At 37.9% G+C, this 21,076-nt stretch overlaps 1 protein-coding gene across 2 annotated transcripts in view; it reads left to right on the top strand.

Moving 5' to 3' along the window:
- The window catches only part of LOC149789232 (coadhesin-like), a 40,903-nt gene that overhangs the window by 16,006 nt on the left and 3,821 nt on the right, over positions 1-21,076 (top strand). The window contains exons 10-12 of one of the 2 annotated variants that reach the window (XM_089975400.1): positions 1,058-1,249; positions 2,649-2,840; positions 4,904-5,134. In XM_089975400.1, coding sequence (XP_089831526.1) covers positions 1,058-1,249; positions 2,649-2,840; positions 4,904-5,134 — 615 coding nt within the window. Of the gene's footprint in view, positions 1-1,057; positions 1,250-2,645; positions 2,841-4,903; positions 5,135-21,076 lie in introns of both variants that reach the window. The other variant, XM_089975399.1, reaches the window with a different exon arrangement.

The raw sequence follows: 21,076 nt of genomic DNA, 5'->3' as shown, positions 1-21,076 counted from the left end.
TTCCAGTCATATTGCTACGATGCCTGCAGTGCGGCACTTTATAGTGACGTGTAGCATTGGGGCATCATGTCCCACCCAGTCCTATTGTCCTAACATCCGGCCGTCCAGTCCTAACAAGGAAGCTGCTAGTACCGTTTATATAAGCCTTTGGTATGACCCGCCATCTCCCACATCAAGGTGGATGCCCTAACCCGTGCTGTCCAACCTTTGTGACACCATGGACCACTGAAAAATGTTTTTCTTGAAGCCGAGGGCCGCAGCAGAAAACTGAAAAGCAGTAACTATATAGCTGCTCGAGCTCTGGTGGGCCATTTAAAATCAGCCCGCGGGCCGCGGGTTTGACATCACTGCCCTAACCACTTAGGCCACCGGAGCGGTCATCAACTGCGAAAGGAGAATGAGTCATCAATCATTTGCATCAATCATTACATCGAGTCTGAGAGAGAGAGAGAGAGAGAGAGAGAGAGAGAGAGAGATCCACTTATAATAGAATCGGTCGAACATTTGAGAATAGAAGTAAGCGATAGGAAAAGAGGGGAAACTGATTATCATAAATTAATTGCTTTGTTAAAGACACATGATACCAAACGTTACTTTTATCGATCATGCAACATCATTAATGGTGTGGATTTGCCTGGGTAGAAGTACACATTTTGACAATACAGGGAAAATTGACTATTCTTATACAAATAACTGAATTTATTTCAGTCCATAGCATATGCCAATTGCAGCCATCCAGTTCCACTTTTGAAAGCCGAGAATTGTTACTTAAACGTGCATGTGTCCCCAACCATGACGACAGGTTTCCCTAGCTCTGATTATTAATAACACTTCTGACAAATTTCCTTAAACTGCATCTTCATGCAATCCGTAAATATTGAAGTTTAAAATCCAATTAACTCCAACGGTGACATCATCTAAAATGTTTAGCATTTTTCTCCCGATATTTCACTTCATCAAATTGGGAACCTTCATTCTCTTCAGTAAGATAGTTAATATATCCCATCCATTACATGTTCGATACTTAACAGAATGCAATCATTTTATCCTATCGTAGATGGAAATTGGAGCACTTGGAGTGGCTGGATTTCGAATGGGACCTGTAGCGTCACATGCGGTGGAGGTATACAGACTCAAACCAGGAACAGGTCCTGCACCAATCCTATTCCACAGAATGGTGGAGGAGAGTGCATTGGCACCTCAACGGAATATCTGACTTTTACTTGCAACACACAAGCTTGTCCTTTAGGTAAGCAATCCTAGTAACGCTTCTGCAGTAAAGAATAATGTTGATGTTTCCGAGTAAACTATCAAGAAACTCCTCGAAAACTAGGAACATAAGAATGCGACGTAAGAGGGAGAACTCAGAGACTTAATATTTATAGTGCGAAGTACTAGTTCTTACCTGGATATATTATAAATTTGTTAAGCTTTTGTTAAAATTTATATGCACATTGCGGCACGTACCTAACAAGTGGAGGAAATCGAGATTGTCATGCATACTCCCAATCCATATTAAATACGTCGCGGAAAGTCATTGAATTTACTACTCTTTCAGTAGAAAACTGTCTGGCAAATGATAATAGGAAATGTATTTTGTATACAGTAACTGCTGTAGCAAGTTTAAGTAAATCTTTGATTCGACACCACCTTTTTCACTGACAAAAGTTTCAGTGAAATTCAAAGAGAACTAATGTACCGATTATAAAAGGTAACTGATCCCTCTACCATTTGCGTAACTCTGCCTGAAGTGTTGAGAGAGCCAAAAGTAAAATAACTGAGATTTTCGAAATGTCGATGACATTATAGATAAAAGGAAACGATGAAGACAACGTTCCACTTTTGTGTCCGGTGTCACTCTAATTTTAAATCACAGACGGAGGATGACGCGCTTGGAATGGCTGGACCTCAAATGAAACTTGTAGTGTATAATGTGGTAGATGTTTAGAATCTCAAACCACACAAGTTGAAATTAAGTGGCATCAGTCAATTGCGACAAGATGTTTTCTGCTTCAGTAAAATAGTAAAACTAAAATTCCTCCGCGAAATGTTTAAGGGTGGTGGCACAGAATATAAATAGGTACCTTTGAAACAGACACACACACACACACACACACACACACACACACACACACACACAAAGAGAGAGAGCTGTACTATAAGCAGTCAAACATTTGAGAACATGGATGACAATGACAGAAGAACAGAGCAAGATGATTATCACAAATTGATAGTCACGTTAAATATGCATTATATGACAGCTGCATTATATTCATCATGCAACAAAGTGAATCATGGGATATCCTTATACAAACATTGCTAATTAACTGTGTATGTGCGCAAATGAATGACATACGGGGTTTCAAGAACACGCATTATTAATCTCTCTTCTAACAAAATGAACTGAATTGCGTCTTTAAGCAGTGTCTACATATCTGTGTTTTACATCCATTTAACTCATATCCACATTTATTCTCATATGTTACAGCATTTATCACACTGTGATTGCTTTCTGCCGAGTGTGGACCTTCATTCTTTCCAGTAATATGTTTAATATACAACAACGATTACACAATTACTCAACAGAATGCATTCGTTTTATCATATTTGTGTTTTGTATTTGGTTTGTCTCTAATTTTAAAACGTAGATGGACATTGGAGCGAATGGAGTGACTGGACATCAGATGAAATCTGTAGCGTCACATGTGGTGGAGGTATACAGACTCAAACCAGGAACCGGTCCTGCACCAATCCCTCTCTCCATGATGGTGGAAGAAAATGTAATGGAACATCAACGGAATCTAAGACCATAGAATGCAGCAAACAAACGTGTCCTACAGGTATGGAATCTTTCTAATACTTCCAAAGTAAAGAATAATGTGGATGCCCTAGAGAAAACAGTCAGGTCACTCGAAGAAAGAAAAAAAAAAAAACGAAACAAAATCAAATAAATATTTATTGGCATAGCTGAGTAATTGTAACTTGCCGTTACCTTTTCTTACTAAATAAAGGAATAAAATTCGGCAATATGGTCTACAGGTGGTGATATACAGTATAAACAGACATGAAATATAAGTCATAATAATGTTTCCATTGACGAAGCATTATCGCTGCTATCTTGATAAGTTATGAATTTCTTAAGCTAACGGAATTTCGATAAACATTGAAACAGGACTATAGTAAAAGGGAGGTAATCTGGGATTGTCAATGATGTTGGGAGTCGTTATGAAATAGATAACGGCAAAACATTTTATTTGCTTACATAAAATATATATCTTTGGCCTTCATAGCCTTAGAGGGCGATGTCTGGCAAATGATAACAGGAAAGTTATGTGTTTGTGTTTGTGTGTGTGGAAGGATTAAGTAAATCTTAGAATCGACACCATATTGTTCATTGACATCAATTTTCACCACTTTTGATAGCAACGCGGATCCTTTTAGGTTCAATGAATATCAACAATAAATATTGTATTGATTTTGAAAGGAAGATAATTCATCGACCGCATCCTTTCCTTAAATCAAGAAGAGGGAGATCCACACGTTACAAAATTAGTTAAACGAGAACATTGACTAATATTATTGAAACAAAAGAGAAAAAACCAAGACAAAACGTTATCGTCATTGTATTGCCAAGTTGTAAAATGAAGATACGACACCTAAAAGATAACGATCATGCAACATCCGTAAGTGTTTTACCGGTTAGGTGTACTCATTTTGACAATTGTAAGAAAATGCAATATTTGTATACAATATAAAACTGTGTACTCTGTACTAATATCAATCATTCACTTCTACTATTGGTAGCCGCAAATTTTTAATTATACTTGTATATGCTACGATTTGCGACATACATCATTTTGGAGATACTCTTTACTAATTGAGCTGCTGACAAATCATATTACATAGCGTTTGTTAAGCAAAAAGTTGATTTGTGGTTTTAAGGACGAATTAAGTCGTGCGCGAGCTTCTTATGAGAAAAAAACAACAAAACACCATTTGTTCGTAATTCTGTAGGAGCACTTATATATTTCCAGGGAAAACAATCACTTGTATTCCATACAATAAAATTTCAACTCAAACTGGTCACAACAAAACATCTTTAAATGTAAATGGTTTAGAGCCCGAATGCATAAAATTCTATCCAGAAAACATTTATACACAAATTTAAGACACAAAAGAGATCCCTTTTGAGGGTCTCATGATCACCCTTCCAGAACAACATAGAAGCTTTGTACATGCCTAACATCAGGTACTCCCAGTATGGCCTTAACTGAGATCAATGGTTCTTAATATGGGGAAAAAAACCTTGCAGGTTCTGAATCAAGCTCAGCAACTAGGTGCATTGTTTCTATATTATAACAGCCAGGTCAAACAATATACTGGAATAAAAAAAGACTTAAAACTAAGAAACAAATAATTAAATTGCATATACATAACACTTCCTTATGAAAGAAAAAGAAAAATTTATTAAATATAGCTTTCCTTTTGCCATATGTTAATTATATATGAGATTTAAAAAGAATAACATAAGAAGAACTTATATGAATTATATAAAGTGTACATGAAATAATATTTCTATCCACGGGAAAGTGCATCTGCTATTAAACTGTCTTTTCCTTTGGTGTACCTGATGTCAATATAACATTCCTGTAACAACAAACTCCACTTTAATTATCTCTGAATTTTGTTTTCATCTTGGCGATTAAAGTAAGCAGTTTGTGTTTTTCGACAAGAAACCATTTGACATTGCACTCACCCCAAAATAATTGTAAAAAATTGTATTAAAATATAATACCGATATTCTATCGATATCAATTCAATGGAGGCTGTACAGTGTTCATTTTGGGGTGCGCCGTTATACGAGTGGACCATATCTAATATTATTAATTATCTTTGTCCCTAGGATGTAATAATGGAGATAAAAAGGAGAATTCTAAAGACTGTGGCAAGTACCTCATTTGCGCGTCGAACACTTGGCAGGAAATGAGGTGCAACTCCAGCACCGTGTTCAATCCATTGAGTAAAAGCTGTGACTGGCCTGAAAACGTTCCCATGTGCCGTAATGCCTCCGCAACAACGGCTACTACTGCTGAACCTTCTGTCACCCAGGGATCTGAATGTAATTCGGTAAACTGTGAGTATATCTAATACATCTATTATTGCTGTATTTCTTTATAAAAAAAAAGACATTTGTTGTTTTTATTCTGCTTGGGCTGTGCGAGAATAAGCACACAACATAGACTGCGGTATGTTATCGCTTTGACTAGAATGTGTTCAGACAGTACGTCTAGAAACTTTGACATAAAACATAATATGCATATGTAAGAATTTTGTGTTGCACATTCATTTGGACGTCCATTCAAAGTATTTGTAATAAAATTCTCTTTTCAACCTGATGGTCGTTAACTCCTTAAAGTAATACGTTTTTGACACCTCAGTAGAATACATTTGTTACTCTATACCTTTGAAAAAAAGCTCTTATTGAAACGTAAAGACGACTTCGATTATGATTTGCTCATGGTGTAATTTATGAAGAATGAATGCACGTTTCCTTTTCTAATCCATTCCATGGAAATTCATATTCATCAACAGTCATTAAAAATTGAATATAGAATATTCGTCCATACGCATATTTGTCCAAGATTTCATTTAGTCGTAAATTATTAAAACATGGAAATACTTAATGGAATAATAACGATAAAATACTAATTTAGCTTGCATTAGTTAATTCTCCATGATAAAGATATTTTTTTATTATAAATCACTGGAATAAACTAATAAAATGATGTTTAACATTCAGTCATTAGATATCGACAACAATATCGCCAAGAATTTCATCTGTCATGTTGTCAATCTGATTAAAATCAGATGTCCACAGTCCTCCGCGTAGATCAGATGAACACTAAAGAGAGGTCATGTTCTGTTGACATTGTGGTTCTTCACTAAAATCACACATTTCAAATTTCTGATAATGACGGACGTGATTCGGAACATGTAATTACTATCGACACCTCTCCACAACACGTACTTGCAATGACATATCTGATAAGATTCTAATAATAAATGGATTGGAAATTCCAAAGGTCACCAAAACTTGAACGTGTATCATGTATATCAGATCTACAAGTAGGACGGTGAAGATCTGATTTTAATCGATCGATTGCATATTGATGATTGTTTTGTCAAGTCGCATCGCAATCTTTCATGTAGAAGTGCCCGGTTTGAATCCACATTGTACCTAAGTTTTACAAAATGTCCTAAATTTCTTTTTCTGCCTTGAATTAGGGAAGTATGTAACTACTGATACTTTATTTGTAAAGATTCAGAAAACACAGTAGAACATAAACGGTATTACCGACCAAAATCTGCTACTTCAGTCTGTTATACAATTTGGCTGACCAATATGAAAGAAAATGAGTTTAATTTTGCACGAGCAGCAGAGAGAGTGAATCATACAAAGTTGTTTTACCAGAAAACCCTTCTATCAAGAACATTTCTGATAGAAGATTTATTTTATAAAAATAACCCTTATTTTCAGAAAATAAGACAAAAAAGATGTCATTTTACTGAAATAAGGGTTTATTCTCGTAAAACTCATTTAATAAATTAATTTCTTGCCCGCGATGGTCTATTTAGAAAAATGTCAGGTATAGATTCACTCTCTCTGCTGCTCTTGTGAAAATATTTTTTAACTAAATAGTGTATCAAGTCCGATACGGTATCGTGTTCTGGGATCATGCAAATTTATTGTTACAAATCCGTGCGGTTTTGATTGAGCCTTACTGAAGAAATTTTTGAATTTATTTATGTCCATGTCTCCGCTACACCATGTTTGATGAATATTTCTCAACGTGTGTACGTCAACTCCGTTAAACACCGCAAGAATATTGCAGTTATCTCTGATCACTTTTGGAATTTGTGTATACCGTTGTGTTACATAAATCACGTCTGTGCTTTTGTGTCTGCCCCGGGAAAATATTCTTGCAGGATTTGTTTGTTAATCCAACATCACATCATCGTACACGACTAAATTGTTAATTGATCCATCGATGTCATCAATGCCCGGTGCATCATTGATGTCGGTGATAAATTCAACTATGTCTTCACCGTCTTCGTTGATCGCTTTTGCACTCTCGTTAAAATCCTTTATTACGTCATAGCATCCCTGGTCATCTACAGACGGAGCAATCAAATACAGTTTTTCCCATTTCATCCACTTCATTATCAGATTTAACAGCAACTGTGTCTTACCCGATCCGGATGGACCTATAATAATCATTCGGACAGAATTTGGTAGCACGGAATTATGCTTAACCGGTTCTTTTTTTCTTGTTGCGGAAAAGTCAGTGACTTCCATTTATATACAAGTAAATAAAATATGGATTTATATTGTGTGAAGTGTAAGACGCGGACTCCAACGGATAATCTAACAACCATTACAACAAAAAATAACAGACAAGCACTTTCTGGTAAGTGTGTGCAATGTGGCACAAAAAATTTTAAATTTAAAAAAAAAAGCGAAATGATAACATTTCCGGAGGTGATATCGCAGCAAAATTGGAAAATTATCCGGAACTCCGTGGGCAAAATATCCAGGAGAAAAGCATCTCCCCGGATACAATTACTGCGGCCCTGGAACCAGACTTGACATCAGACTTGACAACCAAGATCAACCAAAACCCGGCGAGTATCCAATAAACGCTATAGATAGCGCGTGTCATGCACATGATGTGGCTTATAAAAGTAAAGATTTGCAAGATCGGCATATCGCGGATGTGAAATTAATTCATGCACTAAACGCGATAAAAAATAAATCCTTCAAGGAGTCACTCGCTAACTGGTTAATAAGATCCGCAATGAAATCTAAACTAGTATTAGGCGCTAGTAATTAAATAACATGGAGTCGATTTATTATTCCCCAGTCGGATACTGGAGAGGTAACGCAGCAATTAATAAACTCGCCAAAGCGGCATCAGTAACAAACGAGGTTGCGAAAAATTGGTTATCAAAACAGGCAATATGGCAAATTTATCTACCACCGCCTAAACAAATCAACTTTGCACATTTTGATGTTAGTGTGCCAAACGAAGTTCATCAGGCTGATATCTTATTTCTGCCGCATGATACTATCCGAAGACGAACATACAAATACGCGTTAACTGTCGTTGATGTTGCAGTAGATACAAAGAAGCAGAGCCGCTAACAACAAAGACAGCATCTGAAGTTGCCTCTGCGTTTAAACGAATTTATCAGCGAGGACCTCTAAACTGGCCACAATTATTACAAGTTGATCCTGGCAAAGAATTTCAGGGCGTGGTATCATCGCTGATGAAGCAATATAACGTTACCATACGACGAGGACATACTGAAATTCATCGTGATCAGGCAATCATTGAGAGATTTAATCGGACACTCGCCGAAAGATTATTTGGATATCAATACGCGAAAGAATTTATTCAAGACGGCAGATCTCGTGAATGGGTTGCAAGATTACCAAGCGTGATAGCCGCGTTAAATAATGAAATTACCAGAACAACCAACATGAAACCTGTTAACGCAATCACAAAGAAGTATATACCCAGGCAACGAACTAATGTTTCAACGCAGCCAGTGCTGGGTAATGTCACTGTGAGGTATTTATATGAACCCGATGAGCTAGAAGGAGGAAAAAAAAGAGCTACCGACCCTGTCTGGAGTGTTACAACACATAAGATATCTAGCATAACCAGATCAACTGGTAGACCAGCAATCTACAGATTGGATTCGACTGCTCCTCAACGTGGATTTACACGCGAGCAACTTCAGGTTATTCCTGATGATACACAATTACCACCACGATCGCTTAAATAGCTGCAGCAGCACCTGTACGTCTATTACACTCAAGACAGGTCAGTATCACATTTTCACGTGTGTGATCGAGACTGCTATCTTTTCTGTCTACGGTGAATTGTCTTGAGTTGTTTTTCGAATACTGCCACAACATTATACAATTACAACTTGCACAGTGATTATTTTGTTGTTGTCGCAGCGCAATGATAAATTCAACATCAAGTCCAAATTCTCGATTATTTTTTTTGTCGCTCTGTTTGTAATCGGCTAATTTTTTTCTTATTATATCATCCGTCGTTGACTCATTGACGGTGTCAGTCACTGACTCATCTAATACAATTCTTCGCAGTTGAGACATTTTTCTTACTCTGGACACGGCTAAATAAACTAAATTTGACCACTCGATGCGATCATCAACAATCTGTATCTGAAATAGTTAGTCCCTGCGATGAGTGAATTGTCATAGCGTATCCTAGCGTCCATGGGGATTTGTTCATTTTTAGTGCGCGTTCAACAGCATCAACATCAACTAACACAATATCATTCAATACTAAATTTTGTTTCTCTGTTTTCCCAGGAATATCAACGTCGATATTCTGCAACCGTGTATCAGCTGGTCTATAACATAACGGTACCGGCAGCATTGGAAATTTTTCTCGATGTAATTGAAATAACCGTTGCTGAAGTGTGTCTCTGACTATCTTTCTACTTGCCACTATGAGATCACTTGGGTTCTAACCTTGATAGAAGTCACTCATTGAAGTCTCTGAAATTATCTTACGCATGATTACACATTGAACTTTATTTGACTGTAGCCTGATCAGTTTTTTAAATCTCCTCAACTTTTCATCAAGTGCTCTAAGATCATCATGTAGTTCTTCGTAATAATCAACAAAGCCTTTCAACCACTCATGCGGAGATGCGCCAACAAATGGTGGTGGTTGACCGTGATCACCACACGCTATCACAGCAGTATTTTTCGTCAACAACCATTCAAGAAATCGTTTTAATGTATCCAACGGCACAGCGTCTATTTCGTCCCAAATTGTTATCGCGGGAATATACTTTGTGCCCATTCGCTCAGGAGTCCACGTACCGCCACTGTATTTGAAAAAACTGTGATATGTACAAGAATTAACTCCGCGTTGTTTCATCTCCCTGGCAAGTCTGTGTGTGTGTGTTAACACAATCATATCTGAATTTCGAAATAATTCAATCGCTCGAGTTGTCTTACCACAACCTCCTGGTCCGTTTAAATAAACGGTTTTGTGTCTGGTAATAGGATCGTACACAGATGACGCAGAAGATATTTCGGTCATTGCTGATTTACGATAACTGTCCTTGATCTTAACGTCAGCTGATTCACAATATCCGTGTAACGTTTCATTTTTTATTCTCCAACAACCCCATGATGAGGAATCAGTTATAACGTCATCCAACGATGTTAAATATTTTTTATCGATATAGAATGAGTCTGTTGCAACTCTCATTGCGGTATCAGGAAATCTATTTATCATCGACAACAAATTTATAGAAACATAAGACAGCATTGAAGATCTCAAATGCGTGTACTGAGATGATTCTCCATCGATATAATTAACAACCGTGCCTAACTTTTTTCCATCTGACAGCAACACATCCTCGCGGGTACAAAATATATTTCTCGTGGCAGCGTCAGCTATTATAAAATTCAATTCAGCATCATCGATAATTAATCTACTGTGATGTAGTTTATGATCATACGCTCCGCCTTGAGTGAATTTACCTATTAATCTTCTTCCAAGATCCTTCGCTAATTTTTCGCTGTTGTTAAGTCTAATCTTAAGCAGTTCAGGAGCTCCACTGATAATATCATCCATGGAAGTTTCTGGACGTTCTCGTGTCCAATCTTCGATGACTTCTTCGAGACTGATCTGCTCTGGTGTTGGTAACCAAACTTCAGTTTGTGAACTGTAACATATAATTGCTTCGCTGACCGTCAGCGATACCAATATTCGACTGTCAAGCATGTATCGCAATAACACTATTGGCGCCCACCGTTTTTTGCTAAAATGTTTACCAAACCATACATAGTTGATCGGGTGCAAATTCTCAGCGAACTCAAACGATGTTATTTTTGCAAATCCAGTTAAATCAAAATCGGGTAAAACACCGTTTACGGCAACTCTTGTCATTGAGTTTGTGGGATGTCCAAATCGCTTAAAATATTCGCTACATTCGCCATACCCGAGAAAACTTCCCGGGTAACACGCAATCATATGCACGGATATCATATCGTTGTGATTATATCGGGTATTCCATAACCCGCCGTGTCCGTATTCTACACAGCTCTGTTGGATGTCCGTGAGGAAATTACTTCGAGTTGGTTTCCATGAATTTCGTTCCCTGGCTATGTGAGCGGCAACACTTGGAACAGTAAAACAATTAGTCAGCAACTGATCAGTGTCGAGTTTCAAATATTTTTCTGCAAGTTTTTTCATTTCCAAGTGCAGTGACTCCGTCCGGTATATTTCTCCGTTGGGTTTCACAAACTGATCATATTCACCATCTTCGTTACTTTTAAACAACCATACCGACACAGGATCGGTTTTACTCATTCGATAAATACAATCAAATATATTTCCGTGATAATATTTCACAACACGGTCTCGCGGAAATATCATAACCGAGTCAGTCCAAGCGTGATTGTTATGATCAATAATTGTTATTGGTGCTCCGTAGCAGTTGTATTTAGATTTGTATAATTCTTCTCCGGTTAACGATTTTACCGTTATAGGAAATCTTAGCGAGCGCTCTAGCTCAGCAACATCCGCTATTGACGCTCCTGTATCCATGACTCGCTCAGCGCATGCTGTTATCTTAGATTGTCTCAGCGTAGTTAAACCGTTTCCCCGCAATGCATTTTTAAAATGTTCTATTACTCGCTCGGCTACACAATTCAACGTTGACATTCTCATCGGGTTGAGTCTATCAAGTTTTGGTTTCTTTATCGGATAAATTCCGTAAACAACCGCGGTCACAGGATACGCTCGAGCATAATACGGAATATCAATTCCGGTGAGCATTCCCGGTCTGGAATCTCTACTTAACAAAACGGTTTTTCCATTGGCAAGGATAGGATCGTGTTTATCACGGATAATCCATGTATCTTCACCGGTGTCGTCGACAACTCTAACAATAAATTTTATTAAAATAAAATATTTTTTATTATCGAGATATTTAATTATCTCACTTGCTCGTGTATCGGTCATAGTAGCATCAATAATACTTTCTCCGAAAAGTTCTTCAATGATATCTCCGGTGCCGTCGCGGATAATTTTATACGTCGAGAACACGTGACTTGCACCGTCATTGTAAAATTCTCGTTTTGCACGTCTGATGACGTTATTCAATTCTGCTAAATTTTTTCGTTGTACATCAGCAGTTAATCTATCAAGATCAAATCTATTCCTGGTAGGTTTTATCGTTGACAATCTCTCAAATTCTTCCATATAATATTTAGGCAAACATAATTCAATTGAAAAAACACATAAAATATATGTCTGAAAACTATTGCAAATGGAAACTCATCGGAACAACTCGATGTTGTCAGCGAAAATGCACCGGTGAGTACTGCCCATCACATAAACAAAATATTAAGCGAGGATCCAACGGTGGAGTTATCTGTGTAGTATGCGGTATTACAACCCGTGGAAAAACAAAATTATGCTCAAGTTGTGGCGGTAAAAGATTTCGTGAGCTTGCCAGGTATTATCAACGCAAGATAACATTACATTAACCGAGCAAGATTATATTGACCGAAACAAAATATAAGTTTTGACTAATTTGTTTAAATTTGACAATCAATTAGAAACAAAAAAATATATAAGTATATGAACGACGGAAACATTACCGCGTTGGCTGCTGAACTTGATTCACTCAAGAAATTTACCACGGGTAGTGAAATTTTCAACTCAGCATGGTTAATGCACGAATACGGTAAAGTTAATGATGCCCGTGCGCAGGGTTATCGAACACATAAAAATGAGTATCGGATAATGAAAATTCTCAATGAAGAACTTCGAACTAAAATTGTCTATCAGAACCAGATAACATAGCATTGCTATCTCCGGTAGCTAAAACAATAAAAAGAATTCTTGATGAAATCAGTAAAATATTTGAACAAGAAAAACTAGGTAAAACTCTTTCTGATCAGCTTGATAAACTGATCAACGAGGATTGGAAAAAATAATTACCGAAAAATAATTACCGGTAATTATTTCTGATAAATTTATCCATGATAATTCCTCAATGATCATTATCGATAATAATTATTGCTGCGAAAATTCAGTGTTTTTGAAAAATTAATTTTTTTCACCCGGTCAGGTAATCGTTGCCGGGGAGATCCCGCCGATAATTATTGTCAGTAATTTTTTTTTCGCAAAAAAATCTCACGATGATATAATGAGAATCACACTCACCCCGGAGCAAATTTCACAAAAACAACTTCGACAAAATGTTACTCCGATCGATCAGATCGCGAAGGAATTTCACATCGGATATAACAGAATTTATGAGATCTGGAGAGAAGCTGATCCTGACTCGATCAGACCAAAAATAGTTACGATACCCAATCAAGCACAGATAGATTCACTGACACGTCAGCGGGATTCATTCGAAAAAAAATACAATCTCGGAAAAGAAAAAATCAGCGAACTAATGGCCGTCAATGATAAACTTGTCAACGACAACGCACACGCACGCACGGAGATAACACGATTAAACAATCTAGTGCAAGAAATGGATGCAAAATGTTTCGAAGTAGGAATAACTATGCACCTTGAAAAAACGTTACCGGAATTACAGCGAGCAAGGGCCACAATTCAGCGACAGTTTGATTCTGAACAACAAGCTAACAACCGTCTTATTCGGCGGTTAGAAGATTTGCGATCAAAACATAAACTTATCAAAACCAACATCGAAGCAGCTAAAACTGCGCAATCTGAAATTTTCAAGAAACCTGCCGATGATTTCGATGCTATCCTTGACGCGGAGGCAAAAGCGTTCGAAGAAGAATTTAAATCGAGGATGGCCGCAGATAAGTCTAAAAAAAATAAAACCACACGATCAGAGATCGCCACAGACAAATCTAAGAAACCCTCCGTGAGATTTTCCGAGAAATTATAAACATCTCACTATGTCATGCATGATCCTATCAACGTATTTATGTGCATCGGTGGCATAACACGGATGTGGGTCATCCGGGTCGTCAGGGTATTCGTCGTAGTTTTGGAGTTCATATTCGTAATAATCTGCGCGCGCTAAACAATCTTCGTCGTTGCTTACGTAGTAATACATGATCCTGTAAAACAACGGACCGCTACATGAACACTTACCATCGCAGAAACAACGGCAGAAACAACCAGGATCGTTATCGAGGTCGTCGTCGAACACTGAATCGTAACATTCAAGTTCGTGCACGGATATCCCATCTTGACAATCACCACATGATACCGCGCCGATATATGAAAGTTTCATTGAAATATACTTCAGGCAAGTTTTTAATTGTTTACTCGGGAAATTTTCCACTGCTGAGAATATCATTTAACTGCGTACGAGTCAGTCATGAGTGTGCATAATTAAGAATTTCATCTTGATCCATATACACGTATATGGATTCATCTTGTTGGAGATTCCAAAGATCTGCATCTGTCAGTATTATTTTATAACTACCACCACGGGAACATCTTACAGCGACAGATCTTGGCCGATCATATTCATGTGTGTTAAATGCATTCTTGATTGCATCAGCAAGTATTTGTCGATCATGAATGTGTACCAGTGCTTGAGCGTACATATCCTTATGGTTCTTTTCTAATTATTTGTTTGGATTTTCAGTGCAGTGTCATCATTAGATTTGGAAACATCTGGTTTCAAGGACATTATCGTGTTGAAAAAAATAATTAGTTTTCCATAGTAATTTTTCTGCAACCGTCTAAAGTACTCAATTTTACAGGTTAATTGCTAGTAAAAATCAGCAAAACAGTCCATAGAAATTGCTTTGCAATTTCTCGTCGTAGATTTTACAGGGTAACTGCTAGTAAAAATCAGTAAAACAGACAAGCGTCGTAGATTTTACAGGGTAACTGCTAGTAAAAATCAACAAAACAGACCAAAGTACTCAATTTTACAGGGTAACTGCTAGTAAAAAACATAGAAATAGTGCAGGTTGCATAAATTTCATATAAAATAAAATATTTTTTCTGCAGGAGGAAATCTTTTCACGATTTCACCAGCAAGTTTATACTAACCGTCTCACCACGTATGTCCAACAAATTTCCTGACTGGTCAGTGATTTTAAAATTTATTCTTGACAGCCACGGGTTATGACACCGCAGAAATACTGGATTGATTGGCTCTTGTACAATCAAAAACCCAGGTGGTTCTTCAGGAGTAAATGAGTATAGTATAAACCCTTGCTGGGCCTGATTTGATACTGTTGTGTCTATGCTGTAACTGCCGTCGATTACGTCACACACAAGATTGACCGCGACGACATCAGTGATATTTACGATCCCCGGAGAAATATGTCTGCCATCTCACGCTGTGGAATTATCGTGTCTGAGGATAGTTGGTGATGGTAATATTCGCTTGTACTGGTCAAGTATGTCATCGAAGTATTCATCGATGATATCAGTGACGTATTTTTTTGATATGACCGGGGAAACGTATCCTGGTAATTTATAATTCGGTGGATCATCTTCTTTGATTTTAAGTTCCTCTAACATTTCTTGGATAGCACGTAGTTTTTTTTTCTTCGAATTCTCTATCTTTAACATTTAATATTAGTCCAACATTTCCTATCACTCCAAGAAGTGATGATGAACCCCTCTCCTCTCGCCAGCTCTTTTCATTTCTTAAAAGTTCATTTATTCTATTTTTTACTCTCTTAATTTCTGCAACTACGGGAGCAACTGCTCTGTTGTTCAAAATGTCCATGTAACTCGCGATTTTATTTAATGCTTTGATTTCGCTGATGATATTGTCACGAGAACCTGTTACATCGCTGATATGTGATTGAAAATGCGAACGTAAATTTTTTAGTCGTTGATTGTGCAATATACGATAATAATAAAATACATCCATAAAACTTGTTACCGAGTAACTATAATTTTTGTTGTGTTCGAAAGTCCAGTATTTTTCTGATGCATCAAGAAAATATTTTGGATTAGGAATTTTATCCGTTCCTAATACCGGGACAATATATTTTTCAACAAAAATATCCGTGAAATGATATTCCTGTTCGTAAGTGATATAATCAGACTTCACTGGTTCTGGTGGTATCGGCGATGTCGGTGGTGGATTTTCAGGCCATCCTAATACTGTTCTGATTGAACTGTTATAGATATCCACGGCGTAACCAGGTGAAGCGACTTCGATGATCGTTGACAACGTTGGCTCGTGTGCGGTTATTGATATTTTAGATTCCTTGCCGGTGATACGCTTCATTTGACGCCGTATTTCTTTGTTGATTTCTTCTATCTGATAAGAACCTGTTGGTAACGTGACAACGTTCCAATCTGGTGTGCCGTCAGGTTTATTCTGATACGAAAATACAAATGAATTATCTGGCAACTGTCCGTGAAATGATGTCGACCTGATGTTGGACCAGCTGTGATATACTCGTAATTGTGCCAACGCGATTTCTTTTACTGTAATTGCAGTTGGAAAATTAATACTAAACTCCGGTTGTGTTGAAGATACTGTTATCATTGATGTTTTTACCGGAGCTGTATTTGCGGCTATCTCTTGAAGTATCTCCGTCATTATTTATCTTCATCGTTTTCAAATTAAAATTCTTTTGTTTTCGTAATCGTTGTATGCGCTGGACATCAGCGTGAATTCGGAATCGGATATTGTTGTATCGTCAAGGCTGGATGATATCAACGAGAACAATTTCGAGTAGGTGCTTGTGGCCGCGTTGTTTAACTTTTCATACTCGTGAATTTTGTTAGCGCGCACTAGGATATTTGTTTTTTGCAATTATATTAGCAACTCCGGCAATCGTCGTTGATGCTGAAATTGTGATTGTAATCGCGATTGCAGTTGTCACTGGTGTCAGCGCTGATAATAGCACACCCGTGGATGCAATTACCGCGGATACCGAATACACTATTGTGTCTAATACAGTTACACGCCGTTTGTATTTTTTTATCTTTGTTGCGCATTCATTTGTCAATAGTGTTTTTTAACTCTGACTGCCATTCGCGTACCTGATCATATCTATATTGCTGAGCATCTAATGTTGTCGTTGATGCTGATTTCTTTTTATTATTTTACGCGGTAACCAATTGAGGTGTTTCAGCTACAAATTCCAAACACCACCAGTAAGATGTTGCGGTTAATTTCTTGTCTGCGGCTTCCAGTATAAATGTTTCTTCAGTTTCCTTGTTTAATATGATAGTCACAACCCCGGAATATTTGTCAGTGGAGTGTCTCCAGGGATATGTTGTGAAGATTTCAAACTTAGCGGCACTGAATACAGACAGTCTATACACGCCAGTGGCTGTTGCTGTATATTTGATAGTATTATTTTGTCGGGACCATGTTGCGAATCCCGATGATACCGTGTATACGATGTTGGTGATATGCCCGGGAGTAACTCCAGTGGGGACTTTAATCAAACTGGTTTTGTTAACGATATCAGGAATTCCCGATACGATATTCTGCTGTGTTTGTTTGATCGTGTTAATGTTATTTTCTATTATCTGGATTTGATCTGAAAACTTTTTTCTGTTCTGACTATACCTAACCGGGTATTAATCTTATTGATATCGTTGGCGTTATTAGTAAGATTTGGTATGATTTCAGAAAGTTTCATGTCGATGACTGGAGGAGTCCCAAAGAACTTATCCACGGCCTCATCAGTTTTTGCGAAGTTTCTTCGAAGTCTTGTAAACGCGCCCACGTGAACATCATACTCAGCCCGCAACGTGATTAGTTTACCGTCAATGGCGCTAGTGCTTGTGTGGACACTCGTATCTACGTATTGTTTGTTTGCGGCATCTTCGTTCGAGGTTGGATCTCTCAACACGGTTATTTTGTTTCCGTTCATGCTGAGTTCTCCTGTCATTGTATCACCGGTCTTCGCTACACGTTCCCCTGCGGCTTTTCGTGCATCATCTCGAAGAGCTGCAATTGATTTCAGCGAATCTCTGATTCTGCCGATGTCAGTGAATACAACGATGTTGTCCGCGGTAGCTCCAATAACCCTGCGAATTATGTCATTCCACTTAATGTTACTGGTTTTTAGCTTGCCATGTCGATCTTGAAAAATTACAACCTCATCTGGGTCTATCCCGTTTTTTTTTTCGATATCCTTTTCCTGTGACTTTCTTTAGTGCCATTCCAGCGGCTGTTCCAAGAGCTCCTAACGCGGCTGCTTTTGCGACTGCGGGATCAGCAGCAGCTATTAGTGCTGGTATCGCGGCGAGAAGAGGAAATATACCACCGGTTTTAACCATATCTTTGACCGCGGCTGGAGAGAGATCAAGTCGAACTCCAGTCGTTGCCTGCGCTGCTTTATTGAAATGTTTTAGTTGGCTTTTAGTTAATGACAGTTTGTTTGGACCACCCGCTAGCTGATCGTGTTTTAGTGTTATTGTTGCACCACATGTGCTCGCGTTTTTCGATTGTAATTTCTTCACCTGACCAGGAGTCAGAGTGACATTAACATGACGGTATGACATTTTATTTAATACGAGATTGATCTAATTGTTACATATTTTCCACTGGGGCATCAACGACTCTCATTCGTCCACCAGCACCTTCAAGTAGCATTGTTTTATCAGAGAGTATGACCGCGATTGCTCTGTAAGGGTTACCTGAGTTTATGTTAGCTCTGAAGTGTAAATCAACAACAGATTGTTTAGCTAAATCAAGATGCTCCAGCGAAAAGTAATAAATCGGATACATACTCGTAAAATCCAACTGTGATATTTGCAAACCAGTATCAATATTTTGATCACGTCCCATAAATGTCATCAAACGGTGATATACACGTGCTACATTATTAGTGCCAAAATTCAATATTATATCCTCGGATGGTTCTTGATGTCCGTTTGTTCGCAAGGATACTGCAGTGATACCAAGTGGATCAAATATCATATGAGAACGTTCTTAATTGTTTAATCGTAAATTAAGTTGAAACGCAACAAAGACATGTCTTGGTGCCGCAACACCTTGCTGTGATGATATATGCCACGTGAATAGCCCATCAATATAATTTTGATTAACGTCAGTGGTTGTTGTTAGCCACGACAGTATTGATTTACCACCTTGATCCATGAAAGAAATTAACCGCTGTTCTTCAGCGAGTGACGGAGTCATCACCGGCATCCACAGAGCAAGTCTTTTTATATTTACTTTACCGTCAGCAACGCCAGCTGCTCGCCAGATAGCATCATTGTCATCACCTTTTCTCACAAGTACAACTGTGTGTTTGGCTCCAAAAATGGCCTTTCTGACATTCTACAAAATCCAAAGATGTGAGACAGTGGAATCGCACATGAAAATTCTCTATTATTACCTTTCAACATTGATTTTCGTGTTCCAAACCCTAAATTGTGTTCAGGGTTGGGAAAGGGTAAATTTTCCACATCGACATCAGCATTTCTGGCATTGTTTTCTGGTCGCCTTAAGGTGCTAGGTTTTCCATCAGGAAAGTTAGAATTGTCTTTGGCGAACATCATAGTTGGGCCAGCTGATCTAGTGTAATCATCTGAATATCTTGCCAGCCCAATAATTGTCGTAGCAACATCAACATTATCTTGAATTGCCACAATTTCTTTGCAGTCTATGAGATATCTGGCGCTGGAAAATAGTGCCATGATGCCATTATTTACAAAGCCAACTTGGACATCAGCTGCATATGGTGTATTAAGGGCAACATTTGTTACGATTTCACCTGTAACTTCAATAAATGCTTCCGCGGGCAAGAAATATCTACTTGTATCCTGCACTTGTAATTCAATTCTGCCCCGCTGATTTGGTTCTCGTGCTTCATAAGAATAGTACTGATAATCGCGCACAGACTCATCCTTGAGTACTGGTGCATCCATATCGAAGGCTGGATCAGACACGCGTTTAAACATTTTATAGTAAATCATAGTCGTCTAAAACGAAAACCACTTCCTGATATCATACTTGTATTTATTGGTTGATCCAGTATCTCTGCTAGTTTTTTATTTGCAGCTTGATTTATTACTTTACTGACATCTGCAGGCATCTCTGTGGTGGCTGGTAATTTAACTGGTCTGCGTAATCGCGCTAATCTTTCCTTGATTGCAGTAAATGCCTTGCTGGCAATATTACCGATAACACCAGGAGCTTTATCTTTAATAACATCAATAGCTTTCATTGATAGTTGTTTTGCAATCGGCGCTGCCTTGGGTGCTAGTCTTCTGAATAAACCTTGAATAACATCACCTAGTCCATCCCCGTAAATTGCTCTATAAACAGGTAGTCGTGAATTTATTACCCTGACCACGACGGGTCCACGGTGAGCGTTATGTATGATCATTATTATTTAATTTTTATCTAACTCAATGACTTTCAGTCAATGATTTCATCGATAAGTTCTCGATACGCGTGAACATCCATGATACCACCCCGAAATAATCGTTGACAGATATCAGCTGCTTCATTAATTATTTCTGGTGAGTTATTACCAGCTCGTCTGCCTCCGATGAGAACTTCTAACCGCGATACATCATTGAGAACACTATCAGGACAAGTAATGTGACTACCAAGACCACTACCTGTAGTACCGGGAGGTCTCCCTTCTTCAAATTCCTTAGCTAACTCCCGCCGTCGTTTTTCTAATGGTGGCCGAGGTGTAGTAAGTTGATATGAAGACGGTGGAGGTGTATCAAGCTGATGTAAAGGCTGCAGGGATGGAATACGTTGAAGTGAAGGCGGTATCTGTCTTTCTACTGATGGCGGAGGTGACTGAGTGGATAGTTGTTGTTTTGTTTGTTTCACTTTCTCATTATAAAGTCTCTCTACTTCTTCAAAAAACCCTCTGAATTCTAAATCGTCATCTCTGGCTTGTTTTTTATTTTTATATATACGATATATCCATTTGATAAGACTATCATCGTTTATTTTTTCAAAGCCAGGCTTTAAGATACTGGATTTATTAAATATACTAATTAATGTTTTTTCAGGTAGTTCCTCACTTTTAGTATTTTTAATATCTTCAACAAAC

The sequence above is a fragment of the Sinohyriopsis cumingii genome, chromosome 11 (genome assembly GCF_028554795.1).
Source record: "Sinohyriopsis cumingii isolate HCF-2022 chromosome 11, ASM2855479v2, whole genome shotgun sequence".
NCBI lineage: Eukaryota > Metazoa > Mollusca > Bivalvia > Unionida > Unionidae > Sinohyriopsis > Sinohyriopsis cumingii.
The sequence above is the reverse complement of the archived record's forward strand: the minus strand, read 5'-3'. Positions and strand labels throughout refer to the sequence as shown.